This window comes from Microcebus murinus, chromosome 19 (assembly GCF_040939455.1).
Source record: "Microcebus murinus isolate Inina chromosome 19, M.murinus_Inina_mat1.0, whole genome shotgun sequence".
Classification (NCBI taxonomy): Eukaryota; Metazoa; Chordata; class Mammalia; order Primates; family Cheirogaleidae; genus Microcebus; species Microcebus murinus.
In genome coordinates this window covers 36,918,201-36,933,615 of record NC_134122.1, presented here as the reverse complement: position 1 = coordinate 36,933,615, position 15,415 = coordinate 36,918,201, and the positions used below count along the sequence as shown (strand labels likewise).

Here is a 15,415-nt window from a genome sequence, read left to right as displayed (position 1 = left end):
TAAATAATTTCTAAGATCTTTTCTAGCTCCAACAAGGGGTTCTGTGATCTTTGTTTCTAATGAATCTTTTCTTCTTGGATCATCAAAGGCTAAATAATACAAGTTAGAATTTCTTTTAATTTGAAAACTAAGTAATACATATCTCATTGTATACTGCTATTATAGACATCATTTTATTTTGTCAAGCAATTTTTATGGTTTTTATCCTTTTATTTTTGGGCTATCAATGTAATTATTTAGCTCTTTACAGAATAGCATCACTCACTACTTTGATTTTTGTATGTTACCATGGAATCCACAAGGACATACTGGGGTTATTCAGTTATTTTTGAAATTATGTATAAAGCCAATTCAGCATTCAGTTTGTATTTTGGCACATAGGTAACTATTTAAGATGGTGATCTCCTCTTCAGTACATGCTTCTGATTATTACCAGGCTAAGGCAAGTATGTTTTCTTTGCCTACCATAAATAAAATAGAAAAATTCAGAATGAGGTGAATAATCTGGAATATTTATCACTATCAATGAAAGACAGTTTTTTCATTCTGAGAAGAATTAAAATGCATGTTAAAGTGATTTGTATAATTGATCAATCAAATTAGCAATTTTTGTGACGATACTGATCACTTAATTCTAAATGTAAAGGTTAAAGAATTTAATATTATTTGTGGGAAACCCATGGGGGCAATAGCAAGTGATCCTTCCTTCACTGCAGAGAAACCTGAAAGCTTGGGTCGGGGCACCCTTGTGGTATTGAGCCCATGGTAGATGAAAGCAGAGGTGCACAGCATGACCTGAAGGAGCCTGGCTTCATCGCACACAAATTCAGTACACAGAACGTTTGCCTCCAGAAAGAAAACCCACTGGTCAATACCCCTCAAGCACTTTGTCCCTTGAGAATTGTGTCTCTCACTATAGACATTAGTAGATTGGTATCCTTGTTTGTGTGCCTCAGCTCTTTTAAATGAGTGAGAATGAATCTGTCTTCCCAAGTCCTGTCTACTCTGGGACCTTACATGAATGAGACTGCAGGCCAGAGCCTGGGCACTGTTGATACAAATTTGCTGGGTAATCCATGGCGTGGAATCTCTTGATGGACTCCAAATGTGTTTCTCCTGTTGGCGTCCTGACATCATTTGAAGCCTCTTTCTTCATTTTCACCTTTGAGTCTATAAAAGGAGGTAAAGAGCTAATACCTTTTGCAGTGTGAAATCTTAAAAAAGAAAGTTTAAGATGTGCCCATTTTTAATCAATCACAATTTTATGTTATATACATAGATACAATGTATCTTTGTATTTTCCTTCATACATAGTATATGATGAATGCCTTTGGTAGTCATTTTCCAAATGGTTTGCTCTAATAAGAATGAAAAAAAATAAACGAAGCATCTTCGTCCATAATAGTGATGGTAGTGACAGTGTACTGCCAAGAAGCTTTACTTTTATGGTTCTTCCATGTGCTGTTCAAAAGGTTGCAGAATCCTAGAAACTGGAAGAGAAGAGGGGGAAGGGATAAAAACTTATGGATCAGGTATAACGTACACTATTCTAGTGACAGGCACACTAAAAGCCCTGACTTCAGCATTGTACAGTTCATCATGTAACAAAAGGACTTATACCCCTTAGTGTTTTGAAATTTAAGAAAAATAGGTTGCAGGCCAGGCACAGTGGTTCACGCCTATAATCCTAGCACTCTGGGAGGCCAAGATGGGCGAATCTTTTGAACTCGGGAGTTAGAGACTAGCCTGAGCAAGAGAGAGACCTCCTCTTTACTAAAAAAAGAAAAAGTTGCAGAATGCAAAATCCCTCTTAGAGTTCAGAGAGTAAGTGTGTTTCTCAAGAGTTCACTGTCTTTGGCTGCTTCGAAGGTGTGCTCCCTTCATCTCTTTTTTTTTCCTTTGCTTTTTTGAGAATGGGGTCTCACTATGTTGCCCAGGCTGGTTGCAAACTCCTGGGCTCAAGTGATCCTCCCGCTCCAGCCTCCCAAGTAGCTGGAACTATAGACTGGCGCCACTTTACCCGGCTTCATCTGTTTTTAAGTCCATTCTCCAGAGGCAGTCCCTTTCTCCCTATGGCATCTTGGGTGTTCTAGTGTCCAGGTTTCCCTTACTTCTTCTCAAAGAGTGTTCTGGAGAAGTAATTTTTTTTTAAGTTGGTGGGTCCTATCCTCTGCTAATTTTCTTGTTTTTATGTCAGTGCAGCCACATGTTCTCATGTTGCTGTTTTTATTTTTAATAGTCATCATTAAATACTGTCTACTTTTCACAAAAATGATTAATATAGCTGCAGAAAGATAAATTTACATTTTACATACATTAAAATAACTTTTTATTGTATTTGGTAATATGATAATAGCATGATAAGTGTTTGAAAAAATTAATCTTTTTTCCTGAACAACTTGCCCTGAGTATGGAGGAGATTTAGTCTATTCATTCTTTTTAACATATCTAATTCAGCGTCTGGACATTGTGTTTCTCTTACAGGGCTCGTGCAATTCGCTTCCGACAGGACAATAATGAAGCAGTTGGAGGATTCTTCTCTCAGATTGGGCAGCTATATATGGTGCATCATCTTTGGGGTAAATGTTTTTTTCCTTCATTTTTGAGTTACTGGAATTATAGAGGTCATTACTAAGTTGTACTAGGCAGTAAAGCAAATGTCAAGTCATTAGCCTTAAACACTATAGCAAATCCAGACATCCCAGAGGGATGGTAAGTGCTGGGCTATCTAGAACTGAAGAGGTCAACAGTGAAAAGCCCATAGATCCATGGCAAATGAGTAAGCTGAAAAGGAAAGTGAGAATGATGGTGGAAGGAATAAGGGAGTCAGTTAACTGGGGGAGAGGGAGGATAATGAAGCCATGGGGTGCCTTCCATAGAGTGGTCCCCACTTCCCTTTCCAGAGTGACTTCCCGATGCTCCTTCAGAGACAGTTCTGCATTTTACCTAGAGAGGCAACTTCCTGTGCACACACTCTCACTGCCTGCCTTTGTCCGTGTGGTTCCACCATCCTGGAAGGATCTTGAACCTCTCACCTTTTCCATCCCCACTTTTGTTTGGCATCATCTTAGGTTTCTTTCAAGGCCTGACTCAGATGTCACCACTTCCCCACAAGTGAATGTCACTCTCCTCCTGAGTCCTCAGAGCCCTGTGTAGTGCTGTTTGTGGCTATATGTGCCTCTCTTCCTGCTGGAACATGAACTAGATCTCAGTAATAGCTTGAAATAACACTGCCAGTACATTCTGGGCACATTTGTAAAAGGTTTTCAAAGTTAAAGGAAAAGCATAAGTCATTTCCAGATTATATCAATTAACAGAGGTGTTGGTTTGACCTGTCTGGTTCCACCATGTGGTGCGATCCTGTCTGTCCTATTGTGTTAGCATAGCAGGGCTTACAAAGATAAAAATGACAGAAATAAAGCAGATGAGTGAATAACCATGATCAATAACCGGGAATATGTTCAGGGTACTGTGGAGACTTAACAGAATACAAAGTGACATGTACTTGGGGAAAATCAGTAAAAGGTAGAATGTGAGCTAGACTTAGGATCTGCGAGGAATTGCCCAGATGAAGGCATTGAACAGTCTCTCACCCAGATCAGTGTAGTGCTGTATAATGTTAAGCAAAATTGAATTTGATATTACTTATCTGTGGTCCGACAGTTTCTCATTATGAATTTAACATGTTCTTGGAGAAGTTCACTTGGTTTGTAAAGATAATATTTTTAGATTCACTAAATTGTAAAGATTAAGAGCAAATTATTTTGGTTCTCTCACAATGCCTAACAATTTTGCTCAAAATAACCAGCTCACCATTTTCCCATATACCTGAAATAGTCTCTCAGAAAACTAGATGACCAGCTGAATCAACACCTTAATGAACATACTAGTGGAATGTAGGGCGTTAGGTTTTAAGTCTTGCTTCTTCTGTGCGGTTATTTTTAAGCTTACAAGGATCTTCAGACCAGGGAAGACATACGGAATGCAGCATGGCATAAACATGGCTGGGAAGAATTAGTATATTATACAGGTAATGTTTTAATAGGCATAAAATATTCAATTCTTTTTGTCTTATTGTTTCAATTATGTTCTTTCACCCTGATGTTAAAACATGTATTTTTTCAAAAAATAGTATGTTGCCAGGATGGTGAACTCTATAAGGTTGGGGGGAGGGGAGATAGTCAATTTTTTTTTTAATACGTACATGACTTGTTTTCAATAAAGAATATTTATCTTGGCCGGGCGCGGTGGCTCACGCCTGTAATCCTAGCACTCTGGGAGGCCGGGGCAGGTGGATTGCTCAAGGTCAGGCGTTCGAAACCAGCCTGAGCAAGAGCGAGACCCTGTCTCTACTATAAATAGAAAGAAATTAATTGGCCAATTAATATATATAGAAAAAATGAGCCAGGCATGGTGGCGCATGCCTGTAGTCCCAGCTACTCGGGAGGCTGAGGCAGCAGGATTGCTTGAGCCCAGGAGTTTGAGGTTGCTGTGAGCTAGGCTGATGCCATGGCACTCACTCTAGCCTGGGCAACAAAGTGAGACTCTATCTCAAAAAAAAAAAAGAATATTCATCTTACAAATATGTATATTGTACAGTTTTCAGACTCTTGGATTTATACATTTTATTTTTTTTTCTAGTAAATTTTTTTTTATTTCGCCATATTATGGGAGTACAAATTTTAAGGTTTCAATAAATGCCCATTTCCCCCCCTCCCCAAAAGTCTGAGTCTCCATCATGACCATCCCCCAGATGGTGCACATCTCACTCATTATGTATGTATATACCCGCCCTACATTTTATTTTTTGTAGGTTTCTATATTCTCTGAAAATTTATTACATAAATAACGTTTTTCTAAGCTTTCCCTTCCTCATCAAAATTATCAGTACCCAAAAATACAACTTAATTCCTCAATTAAAGAGTAATTTTGAAATTTTACTTGATAAGTTAGACTTTCCATATGTATAGTATGTATGCATGCATACATACATAAATATATATTATGAAACTCTGCTTGCTTGATTTTTATAACAAAACAATTGGGCTGAATACAGCCCCATGATACTGATAGAAGTGATGGCGATACATACCAGCATGTTGCACAGCAAGCATATTTAAAGCACATATACTACCAAGAAAATCAGAGTAATCTATTTTAGAAGGTAGATATTATCTTTTAGTTCAAGAAGTCAGATAACTGTGTGGTTTTCTTGCTTACTCTTAATACTTTTCTTCAGTTCCCAGAGGCATGTTATACTCAGCAGTGATAGTTTTATAAGGATCCTTTTACACAGGATCATTCAAATGTAATATCACTTAGTTTTGTTTTGTTTTTTTTTTTTTTTGAGACAGAGTCTCGCTTTGTTGTCCAGGCTAGAGTGAGTGCCGTGGCGTCCTAGCTCACAGCAACCTCAAACTCCTGGGCTCGAGTGATCCTTCTGCCTCAGCCTCCCGGGTAGCTGGGACTACAGGCATGTGCCACCATGCCCGGCTAATTTTTTCTATATATATCAGTTGGCCAATTAATTTCTTTCTATTTATAGTAGAGACGGGGTCTCGCTCTTGCTCAGGCTGGTTTTGAACTCCTGACCTTGAGCAATCCGCCCGCCTCGGCCTCCCAAGAGCTAGGATTACAGGCGTGAGCCACAGCGCCCGGCCTATCACTTAGTTTTATATAAATTTATTTTAGTTCAAAGAAAGTTTTGAAAAATGACCATTTTTCTCACAATATGGACTTTCTTAACTTCCCACAAATGAAACAAATCTCCAGGTAGGATCTGTTTTAATTTTAATAACATCTTACAGGATGCTATCTGATCTAGTCTTAGCTTGTATATTTCTGCCCATGAGGTCAGTCCTGTGTTTTCCAATATTCTATTCTGTTTTCAAGCAGCATGTCTTCTGAACATTCTCAGCAGTCTGTTGTTCATGTATATTTTCCATAATGTGTCTAGAAAAGAACAAGCACAGTAATCCTGATCCTGTTTTTAGTCCCACTTATTCAGGAAATGGAATCCAGGATCATGATCCCACAGAAGACCTCACCCCTCCAGTAAAGCTATAGAATTTCTATGTGCCTACACACATTTATGTGACAAGCATTTGTCATAAATTAATTTTAATTGTATATCAAGTGAAAAAGAAAGACTGAGGTGTAAACTGCTGTATATAGCTTATGAGAGACCTCTTTTCTTTAAAATTTACATAATCACAAGAAAGGAACTATTACAGTTTGATTGTAACAGTGCTCTGTAGTCCTCTTTGAAGCATCTCTGTTTGTTGACTGTACCTTACGATACTAGCCACTCCTTCCCATCCTCCAGAAGAGAGTCCAGATTAAAATGTGAATCACCTCTAAATAAAGATTCCGACCATGAAAAAAATTAGCTATTTATTTATAAACAAATCTGTTTTATAATTACAGGTTGTTAAACAAATTTCTTGTATCAGGAAGAAATACAAATTTTATGTTTCTCTAGCTGTTTTCTGAGTCTCAAACAAACAACAAATTATGAGTGTACCCAATACCTGAAAATGTTTTAATTCACTCTCATTTTTAATCAGTCGGCCTACTAAACAGTGTGTCATGTGTCATTACCAAGATGGTAGAAGTGGGCAAGCTACATTTAATCAGTAATTCAGTCTTCACATAGTGTGTCGTGATGTCTCTATGTGAGAGAGGAAAACTGGCTTGAACCTATGTATCATATTTGATTTTGAAATGAACACCTTGAATAGCACTAATTTTTATTTGTAATATTTTTCTATAACAAAACAAGTAGCACTAGGAAAAGAGGTTTTATTTTGTAAACGATCATTTGTGACCTCAGACATTCTCTGATTAATATTTTAGTAAGCTCACAGCAGATACTTCCACGATCATGTATGAAGGGTGGTGCATGTTGAGATTTAAATTGGCATAAAGCTGCATACTTTGTCTAGCTCTGTTTGATTTAGTTTTTTAATATAGTGTGCCAATTTTGTGACTGTAATCATGTGAAAGTCCTGTTGAAATGAAAAATTATGTCTGCCCACAAATTAAAGAATTTATGTATAAAATAAAGTGTGAATAAATCTCTTATCAAATGTCAGACTTTTACATGTGAATGCTTTTCTCCAAGAACATATAAAAGTCAATAAAATCCTCTTACTTTTCACATATTACATGTTGGGATCTTTTTTCTTTTTTTCTTTTCTTTTTTTTTTTTTTTAGTGAACTTGTGCTAAGAATGACCCTATCACTTTTGCAAAATAGCTTGTCACAAAGGATTAAAGGAGGTGAGGAAGTCAGTCAGCCAGTGTCTGGGGGGAAATCCCTCCATACTGAGGGAATGGCTACAGCGTAGCCCCTAGGCAGGGTCATGCCTGGTGTGTGCCGAGAACAGCAGAGACCACTGTGGCTGGAGCAGATGAGGAGAGCTTGGTGGGACATGAGCTCAGCGAGGTCACATGGCTAGATCAGCAAAGTGTTGGAGGCTATAACAAGGACCTTGGATTTTACTCGAAGTAAGATGGAATCTGCTGGAGGATTTTGAGCAGAGGAAGGGCATGCTCTATTTGACTTACACTTCAAATATAGCAGTAAAAGTAGGGAGAATAATCAGAATCTGGATGTGTTTTGATGACAAAGCCAACATGATTTCCTGAACAATTGATTGTGGAGTATAAATGAAGAGAATAATCAAAAATGACTTAAGTTTTTGGCCTGAGCGACCATTAAGATGGGGAAGGCTGTAGGTGGAACAGATTTAGGGGAGTGAAGATCAGGACTCCTGTTTTACTCATGTTGAGGTTGAGATGTCATTGCTTCTCTGCCTTTTGACTAAGATCAAATGCGTAGTTTGAAATGTGTCTGCACATACCGAGGTAGAGATGTCAGGTTGGCATCTTCTGACTCATTGGTAATGTGAATCTGCAATTCAGGAGAGCAGTCTAGCCTGGAAATACACATTTACAAGTTGTCTGCATGTAGAATTTAAAGTGAGGCTAGAGGAGCTCACCAAGGGAGTGAATGCAGATGGAGAAGAGGACCAAGGTGAGGAACCAGCACAGGAGACCATGAAGCCACCAGGGAAATAGGCACTCAAGGAAGTGGGATATCACCAAAGCCAACTGAACAAAAGATGAGTAGAGGCAACATAGCAACAAACAAATTTAAAAATTAGGCATAGAAATGCACGCCTACAGTCCCAGCTACTCAGAGGCTGAGGCAGGAGGATCGCTTGAGCCCAGGAGTTGGAGGCTATAAGTGAGCTACGATTGCTCTCCATCCTGGGCAACAGAACAAGACCTGTCTCTAAAAAAATTAAAAAAATTTTTTTAAATGAGTAAAGGTCACCTGTGTCAAATGCTGCCAAGGAGGTTTGTTAAGATGAGGTCTGAAAACTGATCATTAATTTAGCAACATGGTAGTCACTGGCAACCTTTGATGAGAACATCTATTATTAACCTAGTTTATGAAATTATCACTTTATTTTAACAATTCCTGCTCAGTTTGTGAAATCGTTTTACTAAACTCCTTACAGTAGAATGAATCATATTATTTTGCACCACTATTGATCTTCATTGGCAATATTCAAAGCTTCCAAAATCAGTTTCCATTCATTGGGTATGAGTCTGGTGAATATTACACAAACCAGCTCCTTTTCAATTATAGTGCATGTAAGTCTGTTTCAGAAAGTGTGCCATACAATAGGCATTCCTACTACTTTTTAAAAGCCTTCATAGAACCACTTTGCTCTCCTCTAAACTAGCCCTTGATAGAACCTTAGAACCTGCTTCTTTTATTTTCCACAACTGCCTGTGAAAGATCCTTTTTTTCCAGTTTCACATGTAATTTTGTGGGGGTTTTTTTGTTGTTTTTTTTTTTGAGACAGTCTTACTTTGTTGCCCAGGCTAGAGTGAGTGCCATGGCATCAGCCTAGCTCACAGCGACCTCAATCTCCTGGACTCAAGCGATCCTACTGCCTCAGCCTCCGGAGTAGCTGGGACTACAGGCATGAGCTACCATGCCCGGCTAATTTTTTTGTATATATATTTTTAGTTGGTCAATTAATTTATTTCTATTTTTAGTAGAGACGGGGTCTCACTCTGGCTGGTTTTGAACTCCCGACCTCGAGCAATCCGCCCACCTAGACCACCCAGAGTGTTAGGATTACAGGCGTGAGCCACCGCGCCGGGCCTGTAATTTCGTTTTAATTGAGGATCTTTAAGGTGGACAGCTCCCCTCCAGTGATTAGGAGATGGAAATAAAGATTGCATTACTTAAAACCTGGGGGTACACAGCACACCTGGAGGCCACACACAGGAGGTTGGGGACACAGGCAGAGAGAGGGAGGGACCTATGGGCCAACACCTTTATTGGGGTCCAGGGCATTATTTTAACAGGTCTTAAAGTAGGCACAAGTCCTAGGAAGTCATGCAGTGACCGAGAGGAGGTCACTGTGACATATCTGCACAGTCCATGTGGGCTGTCAGGGTCAGGGGGCCAGGCAAGCTGGCTGCATCTAACTGTCCCATAGGGAAGTGGTCACCAGGGAGCAAGAGTTGTATAAGGCAGACATCTGGATCAGCCTTACTGAGGACCTGAGGGCACAGGGGAAGAATAGGAGTGGAAACCATGTCAAGGGTGACTGAGCCCTGCTTCTGGCATGAAAAAGTTCAACCTATACCTTCAAATGGATGCCAGAGAAACATTAAAGTATAAGAATTCACTACAATCCATCCCTTGGTGCCTTGGCACATTATTTATTTATTTATTTATTTATTTGAGACAGAGTCTCACTCTGTTGCCCAGGCTAGAGTGCTGTGGCGTCAGCCTAGCTCACAGCAACCTCAAACTCCTGGGCTCAAGCACTCTTTCTCCCTCAGCCTCCTGAGTAGCTGGGACTACAGGCATGCACCACCATGCCCGGCTCATTTTTTCTATATATTTTTAGTTGGCCGATTAATTTCTTTATAGTAGAGACGGGGTCTCACTCTTGCTCAGGCTGGTTTTGAACTCCTGACCTTGAGTGATCCTCCCGCCTCAGCCTCCCCAGAGTGCTAGGATCACAGGCGTGAGCCACCGCGCCCGGCCTCGGCACATACTTTAAATATAAAGCAGCTGTAGTCCCAAGTGGTGGAACCTACTGATGTAGGGCAAGGGTGGCTGTGGCGATTGTGTCGGAGATGCAAGGGGCGAGACTGGCGGAAAGCTGGGGGGCAGTGATCGGAAGAGAATGGGAGTGGGTGGTCCTCTCCCAGCGGAGCGGGTCAAGGGGTTGAAGGGGGCAGGTGCCTTCTGGGGAACGTAACCATCTCCATTAATTTTAGTAACCTGTATCAGAGTTCCCTTAAGGTATGGGAGTGTAGGTTTATGCACTTGGCCAGAGAGCAGGAAGTATACCAGGATCTGGGCTAAGCAGACAGTTCAGGAAGAAAAGCAGAAAAATGTCCTGTGTCCATTTGTCTCAGGAGAGACAATCCATGGGTTTATCCATCCATGGGTGGAGGTTTCTTTTTTCTTTTTTTTTTTTTTTTTGAGACAGAGTTTCACAACTCTTTGTTGCCCAGGCTAGAATGAGTGTCGTGACATCAGCCTAGTTCACAACAACCTCAATCTCCTGGGCTCAAGCAATCCTCCTGCCTCAGCCTCCCGAGTAGCTGGGACTACAGGCATGCGCCACCATGCCTGGCTCATTTTATATATATATATATATTTTTTTTTTTTTTAGTTGGTCAATTAATTTCTTTCTATTTTTAGTAGAGATGGGGTCTCGCTCAGGCTGGTTTCAAACTCCTGACCTCGAGCGATCCGCCCGCCTTGGCCTCCCAGAGTGCTAGGATTACAGGCGTGAGCCACCGCGCCCGGCCAGTGGAGGTTTCTTGTAAGGAATGAAGTCATCTCCAATGTGGAGGTCTTAGGTTGCCGCCATGTTACCTTAGGTGACATCTTCTCCAGCAGTGAGAGTTTGGGCCAGGATGGTGTCATCTGGGACGTGAGGCTACAGTGTCCTTTAAAAGGGGCACCCACTCAGCTTGATATGGGCCTCAGTATTTGTCATAATGGGTTGAAACAGTGATCTACCGGGGGGTTGGGTGTCCAGTTGCACACCAGTGAAAGCACCCAAACCAGTAGGAATAAGACCAACAACCAACAGAGTAGTGTGCAGCTCCACCCGAGGGGGTTTGTTCTGCATGGAAGTTTAGGTTAAAATGAGTCCCCTGTCATATGGTGGGCCTGTCTGGCCTGTGGTACAATCTGTGATAATGAGTCTCACAAGTGTATGTGCCCCAATCTGGCCTCACCCTTGTGGGATGCGGGCAAGATAAAAAATTCAAGTGAAGGCCTAGGATAAGCTAGAGAACTTCGGGAGTTTATTTGTTGTGTCGGAATTTGAAAAGGAGTTGAGGACATCATTATGTCTTTTAGTTAAACCAGCTATTTCGGACCCAGCAAGAACATGAAAATTCTAATGAGGGCCTCTTCCAAGAGCCCACCATGGTTTGTTTTAAGAAGTGATATGTATGACATGACTACTATTTTTTTTTTTTTTTTTTTGAGACAGAGTCTCGCTTGTTGCCCAGGCTAGAGTGAGTGCCATGGCGTCAGCCTCGCTCACAGCAACCTCAAACTCCTGGGCTCAAGTAATCCTTCTGCCTCAGCCTCCCGAGTAGCTGGGACTACAGGCATGCGCCACCATGCCCAGCTAATTTTATATATATATATTAGTTGGCCAATTAATTTATTTCTATTTATAGTAGAGATGGGGTCTCGCTCTTGCTCAGGCTGGTTTCGAACTCCTGACATCGAGCAATCCACACGCCTCGGCCTCCCAGAGTGCCTGGATTACAGGCATGAGCCACCGCGCCCGGCATGACTACTATTTACTGTGTAATGTGTAATATCTACAACTCTCAAGGGAACAGAGTGTCCGAGCAGGACCTTGCATTAAAGCCTCAGTATCTGCAGAGACGTGTGATTTTTGACTCTGTGAAGCAAGAAATTCCCAGAGTGTTATTATTTTGATGAGGACAATTTTTAGACTAATGGCCTAATAGTTTATAATAAATGTGAAGAGGAAACCGTTTGTTGACCAGGGCATCCAGAGCTCAGAGGACTGCCTCCAGTTGGGTCAATCATGTTGTTTCTTGGATCCTGTCCTTTATCAGGACATCCTGGCTAAGGGCTGGAAAGCAGGCACATTCCCCTGAGCGCCGTCACGCACGATGGCTAACTGCCATTTGAATAGTCTACTGACACCCTTTACTGTTCACTCAGTTAATCCCATGCGGCTCCCCAAGTAGTCAAGAGGTCGTGGGGAAGGCCGGGCGTGGTGGCTCACGCCTATAATCTTAGCACTCTGGGAGGCCGAGGCGGGCGGATTGCTTGAGGTCAGGAGTTCGAAACCACCCTGAGCGAGACCCCATCTCTACTAAAAATAGAAAGAAATTAATTGACCAACTAAAAATACATATAGAAAAAATTAGCCGGGCATAGTGGCGCATCCCTGTAGTCCCAGCTACTTGGGAGGCTGAGGCAGTAGGATCGCTTGAGCCCAGGAGTTTGAGGTTGCTGTGAGCTAGGCTGATGCCACGGCACTCACTCTAGCCTGGGCAACAAAGTGAGACTCCATCTAAAAAAAAAAAAAACATAAAAAGAGGTCGTGGGGAGAGGGGACCTCCTCTGGCACCCGGATTGGCTCCATCCTGTCTTGAGGAGGCCTCGGCAGCCGTGCCGAGCTTGTGGGGTGCTGCGTACATGACCCAGGCTTGGCTGCGAGAGCCTCTCTGTCCAAGAGAGCCCACTAGGTATCTTGTCATTTGTTGTTTTAATGGCATGTAGCATGAGGCCAAGAGGGGCGATATCTTGCATCAGAAGCCCTGGGGCAACTAATTGCCAACGGAAGTGGTCCAGAGACTCCAGGAAGCATCACAAACAGTGGACGAAGTGAAGGTTTTTTGAGAGCACTAAAGGAAGTGCCTGTTGACTTTAATTTGTAAGTAAAATTTGCAACTGAGGATTATGTTGCTGCCAAAAGCCAAAAATATTACAAGATAGAGAATTTACATGTCCTTAATGAGTGTGTCAGATGAGTCTCCTTGGGAGAGGATGTTATCGATGTAATGTCATGCCTCTGGTCCTGGAGAAGGTGGGTGCCATTAAGATCTTGTCTGCTTAGATTGTGTGTGATGATGAACTATTGAGGTCCCCAGATGTAGCCTGGAAAGGGTATTGTGTCCCTTCAGAGGCGGAGACAGACTGCAGCATTGAAAGTCTATGGTGGCCAGGCGCGGTGGTTCACGCCTGTAATCCTAGCACTCTGGGAGGCCAAGGCGGGCAGATTGCTTGAGGTCAGGAGTTCGAAACCAGCCTGAGCAAGAGTGAGACCTCGTCTCTACTATAAATAGAAAGAAATTAATTGACCAACTAAAAATACATAAAAAAAAAAAATTAGCCGTGCATGGTGGTGCATGCCTGTAGTCCCAGCTACTCGGGAGGCTGAGGCAGGAGGATGGCTTGAGCCCAGGAGTTGAAGGTTGCTGTGAGCTAGGCTGACGCCGCGGCACTCACTCTAGCCTGGACAACAAAGTGAGACTCTGTCTCAAAAAAAAAAAAAAAAGAAAGAAAGAAAGTCTATGGCACTGAACAGAACAGGCTAGCCAAATCTGTAAGAGCAAATACTTACCAGTTGTTGATTGAATAGAGTCAGCAATGTTAATATTCTGTATTAAGTTTGGGGCCATGATGGATAGGACCACAGCATTCAGTTGTAGTAATCCGTCATTAGACACCCTTTATACGGCTCTCTGGGGGTTTTGTGGTCAGACTTCCGAGTAGGCAAAATTGGGTTGTTAAATGGAGAAGCAGTGGGGGTAATCACCCCTATATTAATTAGGTCTTAGGTAATAGGTTTTCATCTTTAAAGGCTCTGCTTTGATTTACACTGGATCATATTAAAAGTTGGGGTTCATGGGTCCATTTTATTAAGCCCATTATGTAAGTACCAAAAACTGTATGTATTGTGTCGGAGTATCCATGTCCAACATGGACTATTTTACAGAAATGGGTCCTGACTGTGGGCAATTTAGGCAAGGCTACAGTTAAAGTGAGGCACTCATTTGCTTAATATTTTGTATATTTAGTTACTTTCTCAAGACTATAGGAGCAAAGTGTTTAAATTTAGTAGGATCCCCTATTAATTTGAATCCAGTACTAATGAAATCTATGAATTTTTGTTAATTAGTGCAGTTTAGCAAAAGTTAGAGCTAAATTAGAGCCTATGTTGTAGAAGCACAAAAGCCAGCCAGTGTCCTTTTAATCTTTGGGTTATATGAATTCTTTGGTATATAAATTAGCATATGAATTTGGAATTTCTTATGGAATCAGATCATGGAAAATACATACATAATCCATAATATAGTAAAAATATGTAATTAATGATCTTTCATTTTCCCCTGTATCTAGGGGCTTATTAATAAATCGGTAAGAGGCCGGGCGCGGTGGCTCACGCCTGTAATCCTAGCTCTCTGGGAGGCCGAGGCGGGCGGATTGCTCAAGGTCAGGAGTTCAAAACCAGCCTGAGCAAGAGCGAGACCCCGTCTCTACTATAAATAGAAAGAAATTAATTGGCCAACTGATATATATATAAAAAATAAATTAGCCGGGCATGGTGGCGCATGCCTGTCGTCCCAGCTACTCGGGAGGCTGAGGCAGAAGGATCGCTCGAGCCCAGGAGTTTGAGGTTGCTGTGAGCTAGGCTGACGCCACGGCACTCACTCTAGCCTGGGCAACAAAGCGAGACTCTGTCTCAAAAAAATAAAAAATAAAAAATAAATAAATAAATCGGTAAGTAATCTAGCATTATGTTTGTTCTATTTGCTCAGTACTTAAAGTTCCTCTATTTTTTCTTCTTGGCCTTGTAGTGGCCTAAAGTGGCATTCTCCCTTTTATTTTTTTTTTCTTTTCTTCTTTAGGATTTTAGCCTGAAGCTGAGGCTTTTAGTTTCTGTCCCTGGTTAATAAGAGGAAAAGAGGGAAAAAGAAGGGAGCCCAGTGCCTCCAGGGAGTAGTAAGTAGCCTCCCTCTGCGACAGCCCCTACGGCCAGATAATCACTTATTTTCTCCCTTTTTTTATTTAAGTAAAATCTTTAGAATGGCCTTTATCTCTAGGTGGCAAAGAGTTTCTTTTCTTTTCTTTCTTTTTTTGAGAGAGAGTCTCACTCTGTTGCCCTGGCTAGAGTGCCACAGCATCAGCCTAACTCACAGCAACCTCAATCTCCTGGGCTCAAGCGATCCTTCTGCCTCAGCCTGCCGAGTAGCTGGGACTACAGGCATGCGCCACCATGCCCGGCTAATTTTTTCTATATATTTTTAGTTGGCCAATTAATTTCTTTCTAGTTTTAGTAGAGATGGGGCCTCACTCTTGCTCA

At 41.6% G+C, this 15,415-nt stretch overlaps 1 protein-coding gene across 1 annotated transcript in view; it reads left to right on the top strand.

The window, feature by feature from the left end:
- NIPSNAP2 (nipsnap homolog 2) overlaps positions 1-7,093 on the top strand; it is a 28,710-nt gene extending 21,617 nt beyond the window's left edge. The window contains exons 8-10 of the mRNA XM_012764116.3: positions 2,485-2,579; positions 3,947-4,030; positions 5,994-7,093. Of these exons, the coding sequence (XP_012619570.1) occupies positions 2,485-2,579; positions 3,947-4,030; positions 5,994-6,058 (244 nt within the window). The 3' untranslated portion in view covers positions 6,059-7,093. The remainder of the gene's footprint in view (positions 1-2,484; positions 2,580-3,946; positions 4,031-5,993) is intronic.
- Positions 7,094-15,415: the final 8,322 nt, after the last annotated feature.